Genomic DNA, 27,075 nt, shown 5'->3' with positions numbered 1-27,075 from the left:
CCAGATTCTTGCCACTTGGTGTCCGTGTCTATTTTCTCTCTGAATTTCTTACTTGTCATGGTAGGTGTCGCTCCACCACATTTGGTGTGATTCTCCCGTGACATTTCAAAGTTCGGGCTGGATGGTGACTGGATCGAGCGGAGGGAACAGTGACGGCTGGAGGAAGACTGTGCACAGCAACTAGTATTAAAACCCTCATCTTGAGGCTAGCCTCGCTAGAACACCCCGACGCTCGGCTCGATCACCATCCGACTGAACCAGAAGGGACAGCACGGGATACCAGGGGTAAGATAAACCTTAAAAATATATTATGTCTGATTGACGAACCTGACAGTAACACCATCATATAACCTTTATAGAGAGTACAAATGTATGTGGTTATATTATAATTGCTAGCAGTCATATAAGTATAAAGTTTAAAAATAAGTACAATATTTCTATTGTTACTAAAGGGTGAAACCTGGGAAATTCTTAATGTTAATGACAAAGACAATGTGAATGTGAGCTGCATCTTTGATGCCCCACTAACAAATATTTTTGAGATAACCCTCCACTATTTCAAATGCGTCAATCTTGTGTACATTGACAGTCACATGGAACACAATTTTGTGTAAAACTTTGGCCCAGCGCAGTGGTTCTTAAAAATTTAGGGGATTTAATAATTGCTCGTGCATCATTTGGCAGCAATAACCTCAACTAAACACTTCCTGCAGTTGCAGATAAGACCTGACATCAGTGAGAAGGAATTTACGACCATTCCTCTTTACAAAATTGTTTCAGGTCAGCAATATTTTTGACTGGATTGACTCGCTCTTGAGGTCATCAAATATGCCTCAGTACCTCAATTCACTTGAGGTTAGCTATTTGACTCGGCCTCTCCTGATGTTGATACTGTAAGATTTATTTTCACGAGAATGTCTATATTTGTATAGATCTATTTTATTTCTTATTTAGGGGGACTATTTTTTGTTGTATTGGCGGAGGGATATGGAGTGTAAAGAGGAACGAGCGAGAGAGAGGCTCTCGATATATGGAGTGAGCGGACTAATGAATAAAGTCGTATGTGGAGCTAGTCCCTCTCCGTGTGCTGTTCTTTCTCCCACGAACCCCGATGTCGGACTAGCACTCACCACCCCCAGGGAATCGAGTGTTACAATACGTTATAAGCTAAAATGTATACCCATACATGGTAGAATATGGCAATTCCAATTTTAGATGCAATTGAAAATTTAATCTAGACATCAAACACTTATTTTTCAATTACATGCTATAATGTGGCATATTTTACTTTAGTATTAACTATTTTGTTTTATTTTGGGGATAAACTTGGTCTCTGCCCCCCTCTGTAGTTTGAATTAGGTTCATGTTAACAATATATGTCCATGCTTAGGGTTACAAATGCCATTGAAAAGAGCACAGTGAGCAATAGTTTCCATTTAGGATGCCCAAATGAATTGTTTGCTGACTGAAAACACATGGAAGAAAAGTGGTTAATCTATTAATATGCTACAATTATCCCAACTTTTAAAATGAGAATGTAGGCCTTGTTTGCCATTTTAGAATGTGAGGCATTGCAATTCTTGTTTTAACAGCGTTTTGGTTTTATGGCATTTTTTTAAGGAGCAATGGTTGTTCTTCCATTGAAAAACAGAAGTTTATTTTACAGCCACGTCATTATGACTCATGAGCTCCAAAATCTTACAATTGGTGATATGTGGCGCCCTCTAGAGGATGAAATCATACAGCCATACAGATGGCTTCCAACCATTATTAGAAGCAAATGATGTAATAAAGCCAATAGTGTGAAATTAATAATCTGCAATTTCAAGTTTTGTTTTTTTTGTGAATACTTTTGGTAGACTGATGCATTCAACAAAAAATATTCAAGCAACACAACACAAAAGACAAGAAACTGCCAAATCAGCGTCTTTATTTTACAAACGCATTTTTATCTTGACATTTTCTTCCTTAATAAAAAAGCAATTTACAAGCTTAAGAACCAAAATGAAGCTGCACAGAATGATTATGAGTAAAATATATCATTTGAATAAATATACTTTTATTTCATGCTATAAAATAAAACTCAAAATAAATGGCAAATAGATATGTCAGCTTGAGCTAGCTTCATTTACTTCATAGTTTTACAAAACAGTAGAGTTCTGAGGTTCACAGTTGGGTTGTGAGGTTGTGTGGAGAGTGGACAAAACAGGAGTTGGGGGCACATGTGCTGTCATGACTCAGTTTTTGTGGCCCTTCTCTGGCTTCAGTTCTGTGAAACAGAATGGACTCATTGAGACCTTGAGGCAGAATGTATGGAAACCACTGACTTGAGGACTTGTTCCCCCACCTGAAGAGAAGTGCACAATTATGGACATAGGATGGTGCCCAATGAGACCATTTTTAAAACACTATACACCCTGAGTTGAAAGTTCAGTTGTTTTTTTTTTTGCCTTGTTCCCAAATACATGAGCAAGAGACATGATAGTGCGTTGAGGAAGTTTATGTTGAGCTACTCCCATCTCATCTTGAACAACTGCAACCTAGTCTCTGTAACTGAGGAGCCAGAAGTGTCCACCAAATCAGAACATGACAACACACAGCCTACTCCAAAAACGCGGCTATACAGCCCAAAAATCCCTTTACTTTGACACAGCTGGAGGTGCAACTCTGCCCAGTGCAGAGTAGATGACTGAGCCACATGCTCAGTTCTTCTGTTGCAGTTCACTGACTACGACTGGACTTTGATCATTACCACATTTTTTTCTTTAATATATACACAATGTATATATAGTGAGAATTTTTTTTTTAAAGAGGAAGCCAACCTGTCCAAAATTTTCAGCACATATTAAAAAGAACAAAAAATGAAAAAAAAAAAAAAAACCCAAATCAAAATCAAGTTATCCTGGTTCTATTTTAATTTAACAGCTCCCTGACATTCAGTTTATTTGACATGACAGGCCAATATCTGAATAGGCTTGATGATCCAAATGCACCACTTTTATAAAAGTTTATTGCTTTCTTTTAATAATACACAGTGGACAGAAATTGTCAAAAAAAAAAAGCTATGGAAGACTTAAGATTTTTTTTTCTAAGCCAGTATCAGTGTTTGTAAACTACCTGAAGTGAGTTTAAGAAGAGGATGAGCTGCAATTTCCAAAAAGTAGTCGGACAGCCTTCCCTGTAAACACTTCCTTTTGATTACTTGTGGCCCATAACGCATCTCCTGCATTGTGTATGTGGGACGAAGAACTTACAAAAAGTCAACTTGAGTGTGTGTCAAGGTCAGTTGGTTTTGTGTGTACTATGACTTAAGTAAATATAGCTACAAGAAAAGCATTTAAACAATAACCCCGCCATTTACCTATACATGGACTTATATACTTATTTGATAAGAAAACAAAACCTTACTAGTCAAAAAAAAAAGCATCTTTTAACGGGGAAAGGAACCTGCTAAAGCAAATGACGCCAATATAGCTGGATAGATACAATTTCCAGATGGACTGTTATGTACTATTAATGAGAACTGTTAAGTGCACAGTCAATGACAAAATTCAAGGAAAACTCAAGTTTTAAAATTATCCATTGGCAATTGTATATAATTTTGTTTTTTGCGAAACGTGCAATTCAACTACAGTATAAGATAAGCATCTATTTTTTTTTCTTCATTTTATTTAAAATGCACACATACTTTACTAAATTTTCAAGCAGCTGCTCTCCTGCCATTGTTGGAACAGGAGAGGGAAGTAGATTTGCGTGTTCCATGCATCTCCTTCCTTCATTCATTGAAAGACGGAAAAAGTACGGCACATACTTTAAGATGGGATTGTCCTCACTGGCTAGAGTGGAAGGATAAACAAATCTCGCTCTGAGTACAAGGCAATAGCCTCGTTTGATTGTTATCACTAGCAACCTCAGATAATCATTTGTCCCATGAAGATATAAACAAAATCAGAAGAAAAAAGAAACATCTTTCATTTGATAAAAAGGGAACAAGAGAGTAGGACATGAGCTGAAAAAGTACAAAATGGATGACACATGGGAGAACTCATTTCTTCCTGGTACTACTTTACAATACATGTGGCTGTTTCATCAAAATCTCTTGATTCAATCCATTTAAAAAGAAATGAGGCACGTCATTCTAAGTGCCAAACTCGAAAGTGTAAAGCTTGTGGGAAGGCACTAGGTTTAAATGCCACTTGATGTGAAGTATTCTCTCGTTTGTTGACATTGGCTTCACATAATTACATTACCTATTGCACATAATTTACTATCACCTATTTTATGGCTTAAATGAATGTTGCTAATTATGATATAGCCTTCATCGCAAAAATTTCAGATTTGTTACAAATGATTGTTTTAAGTGGGGAGTGTACATTCCTTTCAAATAGCAAATAAGTCAGCCTATGTTTAACAAAGAACCCATTCCACTTCTGAAATACAGTTACAAATGTTGAGATAAAAATAATGAGCTAATCTTTGGCGTGAACTTATGGCACAAAAAAGTAGCAGTTTGTACCTTTCACTCGCAAATCATTTCTGGGCAATCATTGGCAGAATGAAATTAAAACTCATCAGTAGCGGACAAAAAAAGAGCATGATGTAGACTAATGTAGTAAACATTAATTTAAAGAGTACAGTTGGCGTTGAAACAAACATGGTTATTAACCATAACCGAAAATAACGGATTGACAACCGAATTCTTCTGAAAATCACCCCAAAAAAATTGTACACTCAACTACCCAGTAAAGATAATGACTGCACATGATAAAATTAAAATAAGGGCCACCCTCTTAATTCAACTTGGCAACACACCATGTCATATTGCTATACAGCAAAATTGCACCACAAAAAAAAGGCATTAAAGCATTTGGATGGATAATAAGACAGCCATGTTGTTTCAAAAAGACACCACACGAGCTGCACTTCAAATGACCAAATTGCTGTGAAAGAATAATCGATCAGGCCTTACATGTGCCTTTTAAGATCAACAATGAAATCACAATGGATATAAACAGTCTTTATATACTAATTTCTACCCCAACGCCCAATCCCCATGGTTTAATAAAAACATTAAAAACACAACAAAGACATTTGCATGATTTGTAGCCATTAGTAATCTTGTGGTTGCAGAATCTCATCATGTTGTAGTAACTGCTATGAGGGTAGTACTGTGCTACTTTGGACACTGCAGCCTCAGATTTTAAAACGAGATTAGCAAACTATCACTGAGACACGAATCCCTCCCACTAACTATGCAAAGTGCATCAATACTTTGTATCACATACTTTCGCCACCTCCATTAACATTTACCCATCTCTTGTTTTAGCCACACATGTCAAACAAAAAGTGGTATTGACTGCTGAAAACAACCTTGGTCTTTACATTAATATTTGACCCGCACCAATGCAGAGGACAAAGACGGCAGGTAGAATGAAAAAAAAACAAAAAGAAAAACACCCAAAAAAACAACAACACAATAGTCCTTGCAAATAACGGAAGAAAAACCATGTCAAAATGGCTGAGATTCCTTAGCTTCTTTTTGCATATTATTGATATCAGTACTTTTGCAGTACTGCGCGAGAACGGATCTGGAGTTGTTGCAACTGCAGTGAATGAATGATGAGTTGTAGCTTACCTTACCTTACCAAACTCGGGTCAAAAGAAGTTACACTTTCTGATGTCAATATCAAATCCCAGTGTGGGGGGAATATGTGGAACTTCAAATGAGCCCCTTTTCACAGTTAACACATCTAAAACCACAATTATATATCAGCATGCCACCAGTATTAGTGATGAGGTAAAAAATCACGTGTTTTGTGGGAAAAACACTTTAGATATCAAACTGATAACTTGAAGTATACTGGGCCATCTATTCTCGATTTGTCTCTTTCTAAATGTTCCAATAACATAACACGAGCACGCTTTTGCCTGTTGTTAGTCCAACCCATACAATCAACAAGGAATACTTCCCCTGTCTATGAAGGCTTTACATTGAGAGAATATTTTTTAAATGGTTTGGCAAAATACTGTACATACACCCTAAAATGGATTTCTAACAGTGAACTTGTCTGTGCCCGATAGGTTACTGGCTATGAGGTAGAACCAAGTAAGTTCCATTGAAGTGAGAATACTGTGATGAGTATGTAGTTGGTTGTATTATGAGGTATTGAACGGATATGTCACAAAAAAGCTTTGTACTGAAAAAAAAAAAACAATCAAAAAAAAAAAAGAAGAAGAAGAAAAGAAATGATCATTCCTAGTGAGTGAGTGACCTCCTGTGGCCGTATGTGCAAAAACAGGTCAGGTAAAAAGGTGATATGACAAGCATCTTACCAGAGCTTTCACATTTTCAATTATTGCAACATGCCTATATAACTCTGTAAATATGTTTCTAAAAACATGGAAAGATATAAAGAGAAATCATCTGGGAGAAGGGAAGGGGGGTGATGGTGGTGAGGGGGGGGGTAGATAGACCTCAGCAAAAAGAGTAAGATGTAGCTCCCAAAGTAACTTGCTTTACTCTGCATTTGACACCTAGCGTTCACAAAATTGGTAGCACCCCTTAAAGTAAGAAACATCCATAGCAGAGGGAGCTGAAAAATCCTTAAGTTGATTTGAAATAAACATTTCTTAAAGCTTCTTTAACCTGAAGCAGAACCTAATAATCACATCTGGATGCCTGAGCCTCCTCTGGACTGCATTTGGAACTCTCCTCCATATCATTGGCTGGTGCCTCTTCTGCATATTGCGCCTCGTAGGCAATCCCCTCAGCGGTATCATCCTGGTCTTTCTGACCCGAGCTTCCCTCCGTCCTCTCTGGAGAGTCCATATGATTGCTGCCCTCGGAGGCTCCCATGTGCTTCTTCCTCAGGTGCTGGTTAAGGGTGCCCTGAAATGGGAAGCATTTTCCACAGATCTGGCAGTGGAACGGCTTGTTGTCCGTGTGGCCACGGATGTGGTACTCAAGTTGGTCTTTCCTCGTATACTTCTTGCCACAGAATTTACAAACAAATGGGGTGATGCCCATATGCAGGCGCATGTGACGGTCGAGGCTCCCTTTCTGATTGAAGGTCTTACCGCAGTAGACGCAAATGAGTCTTTCGTTGTATGGGTACCACTGACTCCTCAGACTACGCTCTCGCACGTCATTCTCCAACATTGCGGGTCCCACGGCGGGTTCGCTCTCATCTGCACCTTGTTTGATGTGACTCAGTACCGCTGCTGGGATGGCTAGGGGGCGCTTGGCTCTGGCTCTACCACCTCTGAAGCCACTGAGGATGGAGCGGGATGGACTGGAGCTACTGAGGTTAACGAAGCAGGGGGAAGACAGCCCTGAGTAGGAATAGGCAGCAGATTGGATAACTGGACCATAAGAACCCACACTAACCGCCAGAACTTGCTCTCCGTCGACCAACTCTGTGTGGTAGCCATCGTCACCCGCTGAGGAACTATCCGAGTAGGTAGGCCTCTCCGTTTTCTCCACTTTCACATGCACATCCGTTACTTGCCCATCTTTGCCAATGAGCTCCACTTGCTCCATTTCTCCTTCCATGGGCGCGTCATGCTCTGACACGCTATCGGTGCTGCCACGATCTGACTGGCCTTCCTCGTGCTGCAGTCGCCCTCGACCGAGGCCTTTTCCAGCAAGATCCAAGCGGGCCTCCTGTCCTGCATGACTCTGACGGGAGTAGTAAGGGGGGGAGATCTGCGTGGGGTTGACAAAGAGGTTGCTGTCATTGACCCCATTGCGGCTGGTCTGCGAATCATCCTTCTCTGGGCTGCAGGTATTAACTGGGAGGCTTATTTTGGAGTGGATGCTCTCCAGGATCTGAGTACACTTGTCAATAATGACCTGCATCTGCAGAAAGCTGGCGGCGGTGAGGAAACTGATAATGTCCTTGAGCTGTAGGGACATATGACCTGTGTAGCAGAATGCAAGAAGCTGCTCAAACACCTCAGGGCTTTTGATGACGGAGATCGAAAGGCCACTCATGGTGCTGAGAGCTGAGTGGTCTCGGAAGTAGGGTGAGCTCGCTGCCAGAACAGCCTTGTGGGCGCGGAACGGCTGACCCTGAATGTGAACAATGATGTCACATAGCTTGCCCTGGAGTCGCAACTCATTGAGCTGAGTCAGGACAGTGTTGCTGAACTCCGGCACATCAAACTCGATGTAGCTGCCGTCGTCCATTTCTTGAATATGCTTCTCCAGTTTGTCAATCACCTGAGGGGAAAAGAAAAACACAGAACATGAGCAAAGAGATACAGAAGGTATGGTATTTATACTTTTACTTTATGCAGTATGAACAGTGTTCTATTTTTCATTTTAGATTTTTAACAGAGGAGCCACTAAATTGCTGTCAAGTGGTATAAGAGTTTACTTAAAAAAAAATAAAATAAACAGCTTTCACCTCCAAAGTCTCACAAAAAAAAAAAATCCAAGGATGGTTTTGCACATGACATCCCTTGCTTTTTGTGTGGATTTTTGTATATTTTTAGGGAAGCCACAACAGATGGTGCAGAATTGTAATTAATCATAAAATCCCAAATCAAAATGGTAGAAGTGACAGGGAATTAGCAACCTTAATAATAATAATAATAATAATAATAATAATATTCCCTTTATTAGTCCCACAATGGGGAAATTCGAGATTCGAACCCAGGCCTCCTGGGGAGACTGGGTCCTGAACGCGGCGCCTTAGACCACTCGGCCATCCTGGCAGCCATAATGCTTGTGCACGTCCCTGGGTGGGCATGAACCACCAACCTTTCAGTTATCACCTCTTTTTGATTGATTGATTGTATATAGCAAAAACTCAAATTTACAGAAAAAAATGATAAATTAAAATTCTAGTAACTAAGGGCCAACTTTTTAATTGGGCGGCAGAATAAATTGGAAGATTATAGCACTGGTTGAAGTTTGACACTTGTTTTACTACCATTAACAGTGTTGTGAAAATAAAGTTTATACTTAAACCTCCAAATAAACATCCTATTTGCACACATTTTCAATAGAAAGTGAAAATAATTTGTGCTTTATGTATTTTTTTTAATTGTCTGATGAATCAGTAATCAGTATTTTTTATGGCAAATATCAATAATATATATATATATATATATATATATATACACATATATATATATATATATAATATTCTTTTTTAAATCCATGTCGGCCGGGCCCCATTAGTAACGTTTTATGAGAAATACTTCATACTACTACCATAAGCAGTTGTGGCTAACATCGGCGTGTTTACAATACTAATACAAACCTTTTGTTGGAAAAGAACAGGGTTCTCTGTTACTATCAGTTTCAAAATTGCATGCCATTATAACTGGCCAGGTTTGAGCACTGCAGTCGTGCATGTGAGCTGACTGCAAACTGGGTTTTTAACATTATTCCTTTTGAGACAGATCATGTGATATTACCTAGCATTTCAGTTGGCCATAACTTCTTGCTGTTGCAAAGCCATTCACTTGTGGTTCGTATTTTGACTCGCAGCCAAAGTAACGTTTGATCGGGTCGCTTGGTGTATGGCTGTTTTAAATAATGCAGAACGGGTCTGGCAACATTGTTTAGGTTGGCAAGGGAACACACACCCCAAACGCATAGACAGTCTAAGATAAAAAGTTAACACTATCATGTCATTCAGTGCATAGTAAAATGTAAAATTTAGCAGTTTTTTTTTCAGGCGGAGGGGTGGGGACAGAAACAAAATATTGTAAAAAATTGTTAATTAAAAAAACTGAAAAACAAAAAAAACTATGTACAGGTGAATCCATAGGCGCGGAAAACAACTATGTGCGGCTCCACGAATTTTTGTAGTGCTGCAAAAACTAATTTAACTTTGAAATTGACTTTCTAATTGGTTGTGTCCAAATAGGTCACAGGACCTGAATCAAAATAATCCTGATTATTAGTTTTTCCTTAACCATCCAGCCCTAAATTGTATGACCCCACAAAAAGATGGTGGAAGTCAACGAAGACGCGCGTTGCGACACAAATGGAACGTGGGCAATAATCATGAGGAAAGTGTAGATATATAAAAAGTAGAGGATAACTCCCACTCAATCGAACGGACTTGCAAGGCACATCCACTTGTAATTTTGAAATTTTTAATATAGTCACATACTGACTGAAATGAAAACAAATTACTGTATATATGTACCGTCCGTATATACTTGACAGTGAACACGGTAGTGGATTTCTTGCGCGTGAGTTATCTAGACAGCAGCGGCTTCTCGCCCTACGCAAGATGATTGTCATTGGCTGCTTTAAACTGTTGATCAACGCCAAACTTGAAAGGAGGAATGTGGTTAGATGAACTGAGATTTACCTGTACAAGCAACCAGTGTTATTATAGTTTGGGAATTTTTATTGTTTTTTTTTTTTTCGTTTTTCGTTTTTTTTTTTGTGTTTGTTTTAATTTAGTTAGTGTACTAAATGAATTGCCAAAGATGAAAACAAAGGACATTCTAGCTATAATTACAGTTAGTATTTTTTTTTTAAATGTAAACGTAGTCATGTAGTCATTTTTTAAAAGCGTTTTCATTTTATCTTCTTCACGTAAATGTATTTTCACTTTCAGTTTATTTCGTTAGTTTTCATTAAATAAATGACCCTGCATGCAACACAAGCGTGGCAAGGTCATGTGACTGATATCGTCCTCATTTCGAAATTAATATCTTAATTCTTTATATCTCAACTTTGATACGATAAAGATATATCGTACAGCCATAGTTACGCAACCGGGTGCTTGCCTTCCATTTCAGTCTGAAATGCTTCCACACGTTCACGATCATCCCACTCAGTCACCCAAACAGCTTTGCTTCCGCTTTCTACTTCTTGCGCATAAATGATGGCACACAGACGACGGATTGAAGTTTTCCTTTTAAATGTTTATAAATTCGGTGCAAACTGCAAATTCTTACTCACAAATTGCAAAGCAAATCTGCTTGTTTTGGACCTAGCTCCAGACTTGACTTCAACTCAGCCTAATTGCCACACTGGTACTCACTCACTTACTGAAGCAATAATTCAGAAATACGTATTTTACAGGTTGACTTTTCGCTCAAAACAGTTCGTTGAATTCAGTCAACAGATTATTGGATAGTTTTTTCTCAGGAAATGTACACAATTTGAGCATTTTGGCAAATGACTCAGCTCTCAAAAGATGGGCAAGAGTAGTAGGCAGTTGATCTGCAACTCTTTCCACTCCCTAGCTGTAGATTAAGCTGGATATTCCTGCATATTGAGTCACGGTTATCATTTTTGGAATGTAAATACTTTGTCCAGTTGCCAAGGCACCTGTCGACTCCACCTCATGTTCTCATCTAGACACCGGATAAGCAAAGAGGGATAGAATTGCAATTTCCGTCCCAACATGTCGATGTATATGGTATACAGACAGGAATATGAAAAAGTTGCAAAGGCAGACAAAAATGTATGTTCAGTGGTTGAAATTCATATACGGGATGATGCTCAGATTCTACCGAAATGTTTGAAATTAGAGCAAAATCTCTATCTGGGATTTAGGTTTTTGGCGAGTAATAAATGTAGCTACTGTGGTAATTTGAGATATATGTTTAATTTGTTCCGTGACCCCAATCGTAACTCGAAACACCTTTAACCCATTGAAATTAATGGAAATTCCACCGATCTGTTCCAGGCGCCCAAAAATACGGAGCAACAATTTTTGTAATGCATTTTTTCAATAAGAAAAATAGCACTGTGTAATACTGTACAGTTTTGCCACATTTTTGTATTTATTCTATAGCCATTGTGATGCTAATTCAGGTGTGCGTGCCTTGGTCACCTTGGAGTAGTATAATACACACACACACAGACAGAGCTGGTCAAAACTACTCAATAAACCACAATAACATGAGTCATTTTTCCCAGATGATAAATAATATACGCCTGTGAGAATTGCAATATTATTTTTCTCCATGTGTAGCTCCACCATTTGTGTGAAATATCAACGGTGTTTTGGATTTTGCGGAGGTGACAACATTAGCTCACAACAAGCCGAGCTCCAACAGAGGGTGTGCCAATTTATGGTAAATCTCATCTAAAAAAAATAATAATAAAAAAAAACTTAAATCACTACAGAGTCTTTTAGGGGAGGATGGGCATTTTAGTACTGATGTCATTTTTACATCCAAACCTATTATACAAGCCCCAATGTTAGCATCAATGAAGCGTCCCTTTAACGTCTCAGACAGAGACGGCGTGCGTGTTTACATGAGACAGGGGTTGGGGGAGCTAACATTTCATCCAAAAAAAAAATTACAGCTTGAATCATTACTGATCATATCACATCAGAATCAGACATCGGCTGCAATATCGGTAATATCGGTCACAATTTCTTCACAATGTACAGTGACCTTTACAAATATAATGGAAAACGCCATTATATCATTAAAAACAATAAAAGCTATTACTGTAATAACGCAAGGACAGTTAAGAGGTTTTGTGAGGTGGCAGTTTTTTCTCAAGTCCTTAAAAAATACTTTCTGTCAAGTATAATTTTCTATTTGTGTATTTGTGCATATGAAAATGCATTTTTTTAAACCCCAAAATGTTTAACATTTCGTAATAACGTACATATTCTTTGTACATAGATGTCAGATTATGTCAATAAAATCATCGTCCCATAGCAAAGCTAAATTTATAAAAATATAATTTTGAGACCTATTATTGAGTAGATATCAAAACTCAGTGGTCCAAATATTATTGATGAGATGATAAATATTTAATATACGTTGCGTGTCTCATGTAAACACGCCCGTTGCTGCAGCTGTGCACGGACTTGCATATAGTACAAATAAAGTTCGTACTGCTGCGGCGCAAGATAGCTTGGTGCCTAGCATTCAAGCAGCGATGGAAGAAATTACATCCGGGACAACGAGTGATAGTGGGGTGTTTTTTTTTTTAAATCAGTACTGCGTGACCTGGTTCGTGAACGTGGGGCACAAACCACAGCTTTGACCATCTTGAAATTGCGCCGACTGAGATTGCGATTTCGGTCAAAACGATACATCGTTCAACCCTGGCAGACAGACAACATTCCTTCCCACCTATGGGCCATTCATACTTCAATTAAAATACATTACTAAATGCATTGCAGGCCAGTGGAATTTGGAGAAAAAAGACTGAGAAAAATACATTTATGGGAGTAACACATAAGTGCCAAAGAATACGGGAAACAAAAATCCACTCTCATAAACATTGATATGAAAATTGACACTTTTTGGAGTGTTTAATCAAAGCTAGAAATTCCAGTACTGTCAACACAGTTGAACGTTATGCAGTAAAGTTAATCTGCCATGACTGTACAAACAAGTTTTTGCCTGGACCTTGATGTTATTTAAGGCGAAGTCTCCCTGAAGCAATCTAATGGGTGTGTTTTGGAATTTTAAAGACAAAAATGGTTACCACTAAACACATAAGCTCAAAGACAGACTTCTTTTGGGTCCACCATCTGAAATCATAATAGGTAATAACGCAACTTCATTTATGGAGCACTTTAAGACAACCACCAGTTGCATACAAAGTGTTGTACATAAAGTAAAAAACAGTCATAAAAAAAAAACTAAGACAATTAAAATCAATAAATTATTAACATAAAGACAGTTAATATAATAAAAAACTAAAACGATGTTGAGTCTCATCCGACCTGCTTATCCTCACAAGGGTTGCAGACAAGCAAAGATTAAAAATGTGTTTTAAGACGAACTTTAAAAATGTGGAGACTTGCCTACTTTTTCGTGAGAGGTCATTCCAAAGTGAGGGAAGGGCAATGGAAAAACCTTGATTGCCACTGAGCCGCCCCTTAGTCCTCAGTATATCCAGTAGCGTATGATCTGCTGACCTGAGGCACCAGGCAGGTGCGTAAGGTTGGATTCATTCATAGCTTATCAGCCCATCTTTCCACCCAGCGAAATGGCAGTATCGGTGGCATCTCGTAGGTCTTCTTCTGAGCACCTTGGGCCTGCTGGGCAGTGTCGAAGCAGATGGTCGAGGGTTTGGATGGAAATCAGTTCAGCCTTTGCAAGGGACATGCCCTCCGCGTTGAAGCTGATAATTTTTAGCTTCGACATCTCAGCGGTCGAGGGTCGATCCTTTTACCACCGCTGGATTTTTGGATGGAGTTAGATTGTAGCAATCGGTCTCCGGTTAAGGATTACGGGGGACACCACGGGAAGGTGTCAGAGAGGAAAGGTGGGGTGAGACCAATTAAAGATTTTAATAATAAAATAATCTTGAAAATGAACTCTCAAGTGAACGGAGAGCCAGTGAAGGGAAGCCAGAATTGAGGTTATGCGCTCCCTCCTAAGAGAACCAGTTAGGAGGTGAGCAGGACCTTCTGGAGACGCTTATGGATGGTTTGTGTGACTCCGCTGACTGCACAATAAATGACATACTGATGTCAAAGTAAATGACTGAGCGACAGGCGGATCGGTCAAGCATCTGCAAATGCGGACTCTGTATCAGTCCGTCGTGGTGAAGAGGGAGCTGAGTCGGAAAGCGAAGCTCTCAATTTATCAGTCATTCTGCATTCCCATCCTCACCTATGGTCACAAGCTGCAGGTCGTAACCGAAAGAACAAGATCTCGGACACAAGTGGCCAAAATGAGTTCCCACACGATGAAATGATCGAGTCTGGCTCCGTCCTGCCTGTGTGGAGTTTGCATGTTCTCCCCGTGCCTGTGTGGGCTTTCTCCAGGTACTCCCGCGTTCCAAAAACATACATTGTAGGTTGATTGGACACTCTAAATTGCCTCTCGTGTGAGAGTGGATGGTTGGATTAGTCTTTGTGTGGCCTGCAATCGGCGATTGGCCCGATCACATACATCAGTTGATCATGATTTGAATTGATCAGCGCATGAATAATTTTAATTAGTACTACTATTTTTGTAAATAAATACAGACTAAAAAAATGTAAGTTTATAGTGGATGTTTAAACTTTTGGCCATGGCATCATTCAAGCACAGGTAAAAGGTACTTATTAGTTATTATATCCAATTCAGAATAAAAGGGAATCCCCGCTATAATTGTACAAATTTTGTATTGTATTACATTTTTGTATTGTATAAATTTATTGGCTCGGCTCTCATTAGGGATGTAATGATTGACTCAAACCCCAATTTGATTTTCAATTTCTGATGTTGATTTGAATTCTTTTTTTTAAACTTTTGAGAGAATTAATCAATTTTATAACCAAAATGTTTTTATTTAAAGAAAAAAAAATCTAAAAACTGAACTACTGCATTGTCCAAACCATAAGGCGCACCTGCATATAAGCCGCAGTGACCCCCCCCCCAAAAAACAAAAAAAAAACCATGATATACAAGCCACAGTTTTCTATGTTGAAAAACATTGTTTGCGGAACGTACAGAGCGATTTTGTACTGTGAATGCACACAAAGGTACATAAACAGATTCTTAAAACAGTGCTTTTTAACATAGCAACAACTTTGCTAATTAAAATAGAACAGACCCAAGAAAGAAAACTCAAGATATATTTCGCGTATTTTATTAACTATAGAGCGCCCCTACCGGTTGAGAGAAAAATACACAGAAAATCTGCACCGCTGTATTAGCCACATGGTTCGAAATCAAAGGAAAAAGTAGCGGCTTATAGTACAGAAAATACGGTAATCAATTTGACAGTTAAGCTGCGTGTTTGTCTTACCAGAGTTTTGTTTTTACCGGAACGAAACAATGTACAATAGATTTGACTGCTATAATCACAAATCATTTTGTGACCCAAATTTTACTTTAAATATCTGCATTTATGTTGCATCAATCAATGGTGTTGCAAATCGATTTTTTATTACATCGATGAATATTTTAATCTGTTAAAATTGATTTTAGTAAATCCATTCTCAACAAATTGTTACATCCCGACCTCTCATGCACAGTCAGTTATATACACATCAATTTGTCTTACTACACTATAAAGTTGCTAGTCATAATAATACTAATAGCCAAGTACCGCTCATGCATTTTGTCAATGTGGACAAATAAATGTGAGGTTTGTATTGTTTTGCATCGCTAGCTAGATGGGCAGACTTGCTAAAAGAAAATAAAAACAAAAAAGGAAAAAAAAAAGAGACATTGGGTCTGGGACCACGCTGCTCATTTTATTTATTTGTTTAACTGGATGCTGAGAAATGAGGAATAAATGACCTTTGTGAATGTAGGCAGTGTGAGTGATTGTGAGAAGGAGAAGGAGAAGGAGAAGGAGGAGGAGAAGGAGAAGGAGAAAGAAGAGAAAAATAGACGGGTAAATGTAAAGCTTCTATCCCACTGAGGGGCGAACGTTTACGAGTGTTTGTGAAGGTAGCGAATGTTACATTCTCATCAGGGTCCGTCAAGGTTCGATAAAGGTCGCAAATGTTCACCATACATTTGCCTCTGCTTTTCTTGTTGCAAGGAATTTTGAACATATTCAAAACAAGACTAGGTTTCTCCACTGACAACAGCAGACCACGGGTATGTGCTACCTTTTCACAAGCATATTGCTCAAGTTGTCTTGCGCCATTTAAAAATTAGTATGCATCAGCAGAGAGTTGGGGGGGGGGATAACAAGCACAGACCTCAGGTCGGCAAGGTTTGAAATATCTTTCGTTGCTTTTAGTCGGGCCGGCTTCAGGCGCGTCAATGTTGGATAGAGAGCTTCACGAACACGGCGGTTGTTGAGCCCTGCACCCAGCACGCCTTCGCACAACTCTAGTGAGGATGCAGAAAATGGATGGACAGACTTTGAAAAATTCAGAGCACAAAAGTTCCAGCGAAGTGGCCAACTCCTCCTCCTTTGTCATGATGACGTTATCCGTATGAGTGTCTCCTAAATTGCTAACGTAGCCGTCGTCTGAAGTCGAGATTCATATTGAATGAAATACAACATTTGCGTTCATAGTTGCTGGCTCTCTGCCCGAACGCGGTTCTAGCCAGACTTCTGTTAAAAGTCGACTGTACACCATCGCACTTATTTTGGCTCTTTTCCGACTCGTTTTTTTCACTTTAGCGATTACAGAGCTGAACGACTCATCGTTCACCGCCCTCTACTTGTTAGTGGAGTAGTTTATTTGTCAACACGGAGGAGATGATCTGCACCACGCAGCTTGTTGCAGCTGCTGTGCACGGACACGCATAGAATACAAATAAAGTTGATACTGCAGCGCACGATTGCTTGGTGCCTAGCATTCAAGCAGCGTAAAATAAATTACTTGTATCGCGATAGTTGGATGATTGCTATCAATAGAAAATGGTATCGATAAATTATCGATCCCACCCCCAAAAAAAGAAAAAAACACAAACTCCCTGCCATTGAGGAAATACAACATGAGGCTTACGCATGTGCCACTGAGCTAGCGTGACTCAAAAAAAAAAAAATGAAAAAAGAAACGGGTGGGGTAAAGTGGACTTATCGGACGACTTGAGGAAACGGCCCGTAGCTCCAGCACAAGAGACCTCCGGAGAAGCGGGGCGGGCGTATGTAGCAGTTAAGCCGCTAACAAGCACTCTCCGCGGACACGTCCTGGACGAAACGGCCCGTAACCCCTGCACACGAGAGCGCCGGAGGCCGACATGAGTTGTACATTTTAAAATAAAACAAATTGGAATTCAGCCCTATTCCTCTTTTTGATTTTCAGTAGTAAAAAAAAAAAGAAAAAAGGAGAAAACAAAAAAAACAATAATAATTCAATCTATATTGACCGATATGACATACATGCGTCACGATATAGGTTTTAGCCATATCGCCCAGCCCTACTATGGGTGACCCTTTTTTTTTTTTTAATTTATTTTTTTTTTTTTAAATCAGTACGGCGCTGGTTAGTGTGACCTGCTTCATGAGACTTTTAAAATAAAAAAAAGCATCTTTGACGATCTCAAAATCACGCCCAAAATTATATATCATTCAGCCCTTGTAGCGAGCATTATAGTAAGTGAGATACATCGTATTCCAGTGAGTTCATGGCTGTGCAAATAGGAGCTTAAACCAGCAAACAAGGAATAAGACATTCTTTATAGTACAAGACATGTGTTCAAACAAAAATGAAGACATCTCGAGAGGAAACATATTTCCTTCATATGACTTCACCTAAACCCAGCAAAATATCGCCACTTCGAGAACTGCACTGACTGGCCTCTGCCAACACTGGGCACAACTTTTAAGCACACTGTACTGCATGAGGTTATCACTGTCACAAGCATATACTGTATCTGTCGCCTTCACGATAAACAAGCCACAAGTCGGGAGCATTAGCTCAGATGGTATGATTGTTTTTTTGTTGTTCATGACAGTCGCTATGTAATATTACCAGACATGGTGTCATAAAAACATCTTGTGTCTTGTTGGACCAGGAGAGGGGGGTCACTGGTCATCTAAAAAGTAAGTCAAACTGTTGCACACAAAACTGCGCTCCGTCCCGTCACACGGAAGTATCGCAGCTCTGACAAACGCTGAAGTGACAGCCGAAGCCGTCAGCGAGGTAAGAGTTTTTTGCTCTCCACCAGAAAGGTTTTTTTGTTTGAAAAAAAAGGAAAACTTGAAACCTATTGAAAAAGAAGACAAGAAGAACGCCATAAATCGGACCATTCTTCCAGTCTCGATGAGTCTCGCCTTCACTTCATGTCTTAGGCACAATATTTTTGTTCTCCTGAGCATCTGGCTCGTACATGTACGGTCCAACGAACATAAATCCAGGCAGCTCCTCTTCCTCCAACTCTTCAAATACCTGAATCCCCTCAGATACGTTTGATATTTCGCTTTTTGAGTCAATTTCTGACTGGCTTAATATACTTTCTCTGTGAGCTCTTCCATGAATCCCTTGGAATGACATCACACTTCCGGGTTTGTCGCTCTGCTGAATCTAACTTTGGGAAAACTAGGATTTTGCCAAATTTTTATTTTCCATGCTTTATTATTTGTATTATGTGTAATTACTTTAATTGAGACACAAAAAGATTTGATTTACCATTTTCTGAATTTACTTCACACTTGGTCTTTAATTGAGTTTTAGTCCTGACATTCATCAGAATGCACATTTTAATTTTTACAAGCATTGCTTGGGCGAGCAATCCAAGTTGTGCAAGGAATTGTCCTGGATGTCACTATTTTGCATGCAACATAAGTCACTGTTTGTTTAAAAAAACAAAAATAATTAAAAACTTGGAGCAACAAAAATCAAACATAAATGTGTTAAATATGACACACATACGAGTACTACGACTGGTCACTTAAAAAAAAAAAAAGTCTGCATCATCTGCTCAACAGTCATGGTATTATAAGGACCGGACCACTGATCACTTTATCTCGGCTCTTATGACTCTCCAAATCGTTGCTCAGCTGTCATTGGTGGTACATCTGCACAATAGTGCCCTTATATTAATGAAAGACTTTCTATATTTACGTAATGTTTTTGTTTATAATAGTTGCTTGTTACTGCAATACTACTGTAGCTCATACTGCCGGAAACAAATTACTTGTGTTTTACAAAATTCCATCCAGTGGTGGGCGATATGGTAAGAATATCATGTCACAATTTCTTAAAAATAAAATCAAAATCACGATTTTTAACGATTTTTTTTTAAACTCATTTAAAAACGACGGGTATAACCCCCCCCCCTCACCTCCAAAATGACAACTTTTTAGGGAAAACAACAACACCATCTTACTTGTCAGTCATTCTCATTACAAGCTTCCCTCACACCAAACTATTCTATTCTGTTACACACTCACGTCAACAAAACAGCACCCAAAAATTATGTTTCAACTGATAATTTAATAAAACTGCAGGTAGTTACAGCATCAAAGAGAATTAACCGTGTAGCACCAAACTTCATAGTTGCACACACTAGATTCATAAATTGGTGCACACGTTTCGGCCAAACCACCCAGTAGTTCCTGGCAAACACTCTTACTAGTGAAATTGCATAAATCTTTGAAAAAATATTCATTACCATGGCAACAAATTAGAAAAAATACATACCATCCTCTTGAAAAGAAAACAGAAAAATTAAATTTTGACAATCACTTTTGACAATTAGGCCCTTTCAATGAACATCTTCACAAGAAACAAGTTCAGAATTGAATTAAGCATGGACAATTACATGGTTGTTTTAGGTTTTGTAGAAATATGTTGAGAAATAATTAGGTTACTGTATTACTCCAACTTGAAGGCATTTTTGAACAGATTTTCTACAAACCATGTCACACACACTAGCCTATTCCAATGAAGCCATTTTCCCCTGACACATAAAACACAATTCTCCAGAACCCATTCTCCAGATTTATAATAAATTGGCCAAGCTTGTCTGTCACATTTCTAGTAATATGATTAACTTACCATAGATAAGGATTATGTGCCAGGCTTCATGAGATAGTCTTAGGGAATTGATGTCGCCTAAAAATTGTCAAAATCATTTAAGTTAAAAGTTAATAGTCTGGTGTCCTGGGTGAACTCTGCTGTACTGAATAACCAGACTTTGATGGACTTTAATCTTTCCAGCAATAACAGTGACAGGAACATGAAAATGCATAATTACTGATTGGTAGCTTAGTAGGTTTTGCTGGGAAGAAAGGATGTCGTGTAAACTAAATAATAACTGCAATGTAAAACATGATGGGCTGATTGCCCAATAGGTCTGCTCCCCCAGACAGTTTTGAATTACAAATTGATACGTTTATGCTTACATTCTTCCATTAACTGTCATGTCAAGTCCATCAGTTAAACATACTCAAGAGTGGGACGTCGACTGACGAAACAAAATGCAGCAAATCCATACCGTGTCAAACTTTTATTGTCATTTATTACAATCCAATCTGTGGGTAGCAAAAGAATTGGCAAGTCTGTCAATTAGAGGATGAAATGCCTGCTGAATGCCGAATCCAACTGAGTAATGTCGGCCGTCTCAACCGCTGGTGTACTGAATTCTTTAACCATATTGTATGTGCATCGCTTCACAGGGCCGTGCCACACCGCGAGCAAACTGCATTCGAACATTTGCTAACTCCATTAGCTAGCTTAACATTTTGCTAGCATTTAAGCAAAACCTCTGGTCCTACACAAACACACACACCTCACTATGTACAGTCAGCGCGAAATAACTTGACAGTAGGTTCACGTTGTACACAATGCACAAAAGGTTCACTATCTTGTATACATTTTCACTGACGTGGGCTTACAGGGGCACTATGTCGGCTGTCATATAAGGTGGCTATACGGCTAGCTAGCTCACCAACCGAGTTAGCGATCAACCCATGTTAGCCAACGGTGGTGGCTAATGCTAGCATGGGCTAGCATGCAATCGCTGGCACCACATTCCACCATTAGCGAAGTAAGACAGAACAGACGTTGGCATGACGAACCACGGCACGCCGTCACCAGTCCACGCCGCACTTAAAACAAGGGGACTCACCGTGCTGCAGACTGACATTAAACGTTGTCCATTCCCCTCAAAGTTCGCTAACAGCCACGGCCAGGCCTCCCCCCCTCTCCAGTCCAGATGTGTCAGACAGTTGCTGCTGCAATTTTTGCATCAACAGGAAGTGTTCTTTTGGCTCTTTGCATTCATTCTATCGGCGAGTTTTGCAGCAGCCCCTCCCTTACTTATGCTAGCGCAATGTATAGAGACATATTCCCCATACAGTATGCAAGTCATACGCACCATAATAAATGAAGACGAGGCGGGATCCAGTTTGTTCTCAACCCTCAAAGTGGCCATGCAAATGTTCTTGTCTCATTCACTGCACCCGTGGCGTGCGATACATGCTATGTGGTCCACTTTCATTTCACAATCACAACGCGCGTTGTGTGAAATTCTGTAATGGGGTGTACCACACATATGCGCACCGCACCCTTAGCGCGAATTTAATGACAAAGCTAAAGCGAACAGTGCATTAGTATCCGTGCATGCGTATCAAATATGCACCAAACCCTATATCACGTACTATATCATGTACCTGTGACAGTCATAGTATCAGTTGAGATATCGTAATATTCATGATCGTTAATTGTAATATTCAGTGTCGTAAAAACTATATTTAAAAGAGATATTTAATAGTACGATTAATAACGTTATTTCGTTCTTAATAAAACACGAGCATTTTAAAATATCAAAAGCCCCAATGGGAGCATTAGTTAAATATGGAAGTTAAAGAGCAGTCATCTTTGAACTCTCTCGAGTTATTGTTGTATGCTATACTTGCAGATATTTAATATTACGGGAAAGATCTGAAATGTGCGCCACATGAAAATGACACTTTAGTCTTCTGTAAAAATGCCACAAAGGGGCGCCAGAGACTACATTGTAAGAAAACTCGCCATGCGTGTTCCTCATAAGTACATAATAAATATAAAATTATCTTTAACTTTAACAAGATTATAATAATAATAATAATAATTCAAGAAATGTACAAAATTTCAAGATGTCACGCCTTTGTATGTTAATTGAACAGTCTCAGGTCATGGTGTCATAATGATTGTTGTGGCAAACACTGTCGAAGAAATAATTATTTTAGGTTTGTTTGAGATTTTGGTAAGCATGATAGTCACGCAATGTTAATTTGATTTCAGTAAAAGTATTAGACCAGGATATATATGAAAGTGTCATTTTCCAACTTGACCACAAGGTAGAGGAAATACGCGACTATACATACTTGAATCCACTTACTTATTCTAAACTAGTTGAGAAAAGGCAGATATATCGTATTTTGTTCCACGTGTAATGATAATTCATTGACCCCTTTGTGTGTTATCTTGGAGGATATAGTGTCATATAATTCACTGTTGTGATATTTAGGTGGGAATTCATTGATTCATACAGTTAGCTATAGTTAGCTCATCCGACTCATGGTTCTGAAGTTGTAGGTTCAAATGAGGGCTCTGACCCTCTTGTGTGACGTTTCTTCTACCGGTACCTCTGTGGGTTTTCTACGGTTGCTCCGGTTTCTTCCCACATTCCCAAAACATGCTTGGTGAGTTAATTGAATGAACATTGGCTGCGAATGTGAATATAGATGTTTTTCTTTGGCTTATGTTTGGCTGGTGGCCAGTCCAGGGCGTACCCACGGACTTAATGCTGCATTCAAAGAAGGTAGGAAGTTGGAAATCACTAGGAAAGTCCTTTGAACTTGGAGTTCCAAGTTGCGAAGTTTGAAAAAAGGACCAAGTTCTGTGTTACGTCACTCGACAGTGGCGAGCCCATGGAGACAAACAGTGGATGGCAAAACTTTATTCACATCTATTTATCGTTATGTATTTATTGTTACATTTATTCAAAATAACTTAGCGTAACACAACGTGATTTGTATTGACAGTTTTAAGGTATCTCTCTCCATTAAGTTATTTGGTGAATAAATAGAAGGCTTTGAAGATGACGATATTCCTTTATTTGTATGAAGTGAAGAAATTCTGAAGAAGTTCTGCTGGAGGTCAAAATGTGTTGTTATGAAACAGAACAACAAACAATTGACCAGAATCGGCCATCTTTGTTGTATACATTTGCCGCAAAAGATTTGAATTCGAAACTGGGACAAACCAAAAAAAGTGTTTTCCCATTTTCCATTTTCATCGAATGCAGCATGTCAATAGGCCTTTGGCGACTGAAGCCTGAGCGCAGCCATTTTACGCTGCCACTTATACTGACGAAGTCTGTTATTTTTCTTTTTTTTTTTTTTTTACCTGGAAACATTTTAATTATAACATGTTTAATGATGCAGAGACGTCTTTGAGCAGCACTCAGAAATATACTCTTTAAAATGGTATTACTGATGAAATGTGCCTGTAGCACTTCCCCCAGACTTTTTGGTACAACCGTATGGCGTACACTGTGGTAGTTTTGCCGCTGAAACAGTAAATAAAGTGAAGATCCGGCTCAATAATCAATGTACCTAAGTGAGGTGGTGCTTAGTGAGTGGCAACCTAAGATGGCTGCTGATGGCTTCGCAGCTTCCAACGGCAATTACGCGACATTGTTAGACCATTCATATTTATTGTAAATCTTTGGGTGTACCCCGCCTCTCGCCCAAAGTCAGTGGCTCCAGTATGCCCTCAGCACTTCCGAGAATAAGCAGTGAATGAGTTATTCTTTAACTTGAGAACCAAATGCAGTCAATTATTATAGCAAAGTATTCTAGCCAAAACAGAGTGACTCATCACTTTCAACTTTACATTGATCTTTTTAATGAAGAATATGTACAAACCATTCTACAAACAACCCTACATAATCCATCCATCCATGTTCTGTACCGCTTATCATCACTAGGGTCACAGGTGTGCTGGAGCCTGTCCCAACAGACTTTGGGGGAGAGGCAGTGTTCACCTTGCACTGGTTATACCATCCAATCACAGCGCATAGAGACAAACAATAATTCACATTCACGCCTACAGACAATTGTCTTCAATGAACCTACCATGCATGTTTTTGGAATGGTGAAGGAAGCTGGAATACTCAGAGAAAATCCATGCAGGTACGGGAAGAACGTGGAAAGTCCACACAGGAAGGCCAGAGACTGGATTCTAACCCATGACCTCTGAACAGTGAAGTGGACATGCTAGCCAGTCGGGTACCACACCGCCCCTTGAAACAACTTTTTGCGTTATTTTGCAGGCAGACATGAATTTCATTCCATCCTCACTTTGAGTAGTGTCAATGTGTTCCTCAAGTTTACCTTTACAATGTTACAGTCATGCATTTGGAAAACCTGTTTTTCACACAGTAACCCCTTATTGCTTGTCATATGCGGTTAAGAGTTTTAGCTTCTGATCCAAAAAAAAAGCCAGATCACAGACACTTGAAATGTGGCTTCTTTAATTTTTTTTTTTTGATGCAGCAGTATTTTGATGTTGAGTCTGCAGTCCAGTTCGGGCTTGGAAGCATCTTTATTCTGTAATTTCTTTCTCTCAATTCACTAATTGAAAATTTTTTTTTTCAAATTGTAAGGATAAAAAAAATCATGTTGAGAACTGGAAAATTTGAAATTCTTAACACAAAGAAATACTGTAAAAATGTGATTTAGTTTCGAGACAACAGTCTAGTCTAGTAGACTGTATATAAATTCTAATTTTTGACATATTCGCTGTAGTGCTATGACTCACCGTGGTGATCAAAATTTGTATCAGCAGATTTTTGCCATACTAGTACAGAATTTAAAATCAGTTTGCTTACCTTAGCTACATACCCCAATTCTAATGAAGTTGGGATGTTTTCCATCCATCCATTTTCTGAAGCGCTTATCCTCACAAGGGTCACGGGTGTGCTGTAGCCCATCCCAGCTGTCTTTGGGTGGTAGGCGTGGTAGGCTACACCCTGAACTGGTTACCAGCTATTGTAGGGTACAAATAGACAAAAAACATTCACACATATGAACAATGTAGAGTGTTCAATCAACCTACCACACATGTTTTTGGAATGTGGGAGCAAACCTTAGTATACCTGGAGAAAAGCCACACAAGGGAGAACATGCAAACAGCGCACAGGAAGGCCAAAGCCTGTCCGGATTGGAACCCACAACCTGACCTCTGCACTCTGAGGCGGATGTGCTAACCAGTTGGTCACAGTGTCGCCATTTGGCATGTTTTGTAAAACGTTAAGTAAAACAGAATACATCTTTTTGCAAATCATTTTCAACCCATATTCAATTGAATGCGCGACGAAGACAAGATATATAATGTTCATAATGATAAACCTCTTCGGCTTTTTGAAGCTACTCACTCATTTCAAATTTAATGTCTGCAACAGGTTCCAAAAAAGCTGGGTCAGGGTCATGTTAACAGCTGTGGTACATCACATTTCCTTTTAACAACACTCAAGCGTTTAGAAACGTAAGGACACTAATTGTTGAAACTTTGTTGGTCAAATTCTTTCCCCATTCTTGCTTGATGTACAATTTCAGAATCCTCTATTGTTGTAATTTGCACATCATAATGCACCACCTAATTTCAATGGGAGACTTCTGGTATGCTGTTGTAATACATGCAGAATGTTACTTTGCGTTGTCTTGCTGAAATAAGCAGGTATATCCCTGAAAAATACATTGCTTTGCTCCAAATCCTGTATGTACCTTTTAGCATTAATGGTGCATTCACATATGTGCAAGTTACCCATGCCATGAGAACTAGTACACCCCAATACATCACGGATGGTGACATTTGAACTTTGCGTACGTAACACTTTGTTGTTTTCCTCTTTAGTCTACAGGACACCACATCCACAATTTCCAAAAACAATTTGAAATGTGGACTCGTCAGACCACAGTGTTCGCAATTTTCCACTTTGCACTAGTCCATCTTTGATGAGCTCAGGCCCAGAAGAGCTGGCGGCGTTTCTGGGTGTTGTTGATAAATGTCCTTTGCTCTGCATGCTAGAGTTTTAACATGCATTTTGTGCACATGGAGCGACGAACTACGTTAAGTGACAATGGTTTTCTGAAGTCAATATCCTGCCGCTACTGCTTGGGTGATCGACGGTCACGGGCATTCAATATATTATTTGGTTTACATTTATGTTTTAAAAACCTCCCAACTTCATTGGAATTGGGGTTCGTAATTAAGGTGTCACCTCACCCAGGCTGTTTAGAGTATGACCAAGTGTTTTATGATAATACAGTAATTATGATTATTTTTTTATATTACTTATTCTGAAAGGTACTCCTCAAAATGTAAACAGATAAATGCACTGCTGCACACTACTTGATGAAAAAATGAAAATGTGTGTTTTGTGTCTGCGCGTGTGTGCGTGCGCATGTGCGCGTGTGTGCATTTTTTTAAAATGTGAATGACATGTTGGCAGCGCAAGAAAATTTCTGACCTAATCATTTGCAGGTGGATGAATAACCCAAAGAAAGAATGGCTTTGTGATCATATGTGCTTCTTCGAAACAAGTCCCTCCTCTATGCTCAGCTCTGATTCTTCCCTCCTCTTGATGCACAGCTGAAGCCACAGCCAACGTTTCGTCATTAGAGATAGTTTGTCTGATCGGGAGGAATGATGATGGTGTTGATAACATCTCTAACAAATTCTCTATCAAAGGGTTTCCTGTTGCACTTGTAATCTTTTCTCAAAT

At 39.1% G+C, this 27,075-nt stretch overlaps 1 protein-coding gene across 2 annotated transcripts; it reads right to left on the bottom strand.

The window, feature by feature from the left end:
- Positions 1 to 1,913: 1,913 nt before the first annotated feature.
- Positions 1,914 to 21,862, bottom strand: zbtb34 (zinc finger and BTB domain containing 34). 2 transcript variants are annotated; one of them, XM_088299570.1, is made up of 2 exons: positions 21,679 to 21,862; positions 1,914 to 8,221 (listed from the first exon to the last, which is right to left on the bottom strand). In XM_088299570.1, exons 1-2 carry the CDS (start codon positions 21,733 to 21,735, stop codon positions 6,659 to 6,661), a joined length of 1,620 nt encoding a protein of 539 aa, XP_088155696.1. In that variant the 5' UTR covers positions 21,736 to 21,862; the 3' UTR covers positions 1,914 to 6,658. The 2 variants fall into 2 exon arrangements, with proteins under 2 accessions (XP_088155696.1, XP_088155705.1); XM_088299579.1 differs by lacking the exon at positions 21,679 to 21,862 and adding an exon at positions 21,430 to 21,586.
- Positions 21,863 to 27,075: the final 5,213 nt, after the last annotated feature.

The sequence above is a fragment of the Idiotropiscis lumnitzeri genome, chromosome 1 (assembly GCF_059441095.1).
Source record: "Idiotropiscis lumnitzeri isolate Australia: NSW breed Sydney's pygmy pipehorse chromosome 1, RoL_Ilum_1.0, whole genome shotgun sequence".
Taxonomy (NCBI): Eukaryota; Metazoa; Chordata; class Actinopteri; order Syngnathiformes; family Syngnathidae; genus Idiotropiscis; species Idiotropiscis lumnitzeri.
The sequence above is the reverse complement of the archived record's forward strand: the minus strand, read 5'-3'. Positions and strand labels throughout refer to the sequence as shown.

Excerpts from the sequence above, each read along its gene's own strand:
- zbtb34 (XM_088299570.1), bottom strand. The coding sequence starts at position 21,735 with ATGGCCACTTTGAGGGTTGAGAACAAACTGGATCCCGCCTCGTCTTCA. Across the intron at positions 8,222-21,678 it reads CCTCGTCTTCATTTATTATG|GTGATTGACAAACTGGAGAA; the intron begins GTGCGTATGACT and ends TTTTCCCCTCAG.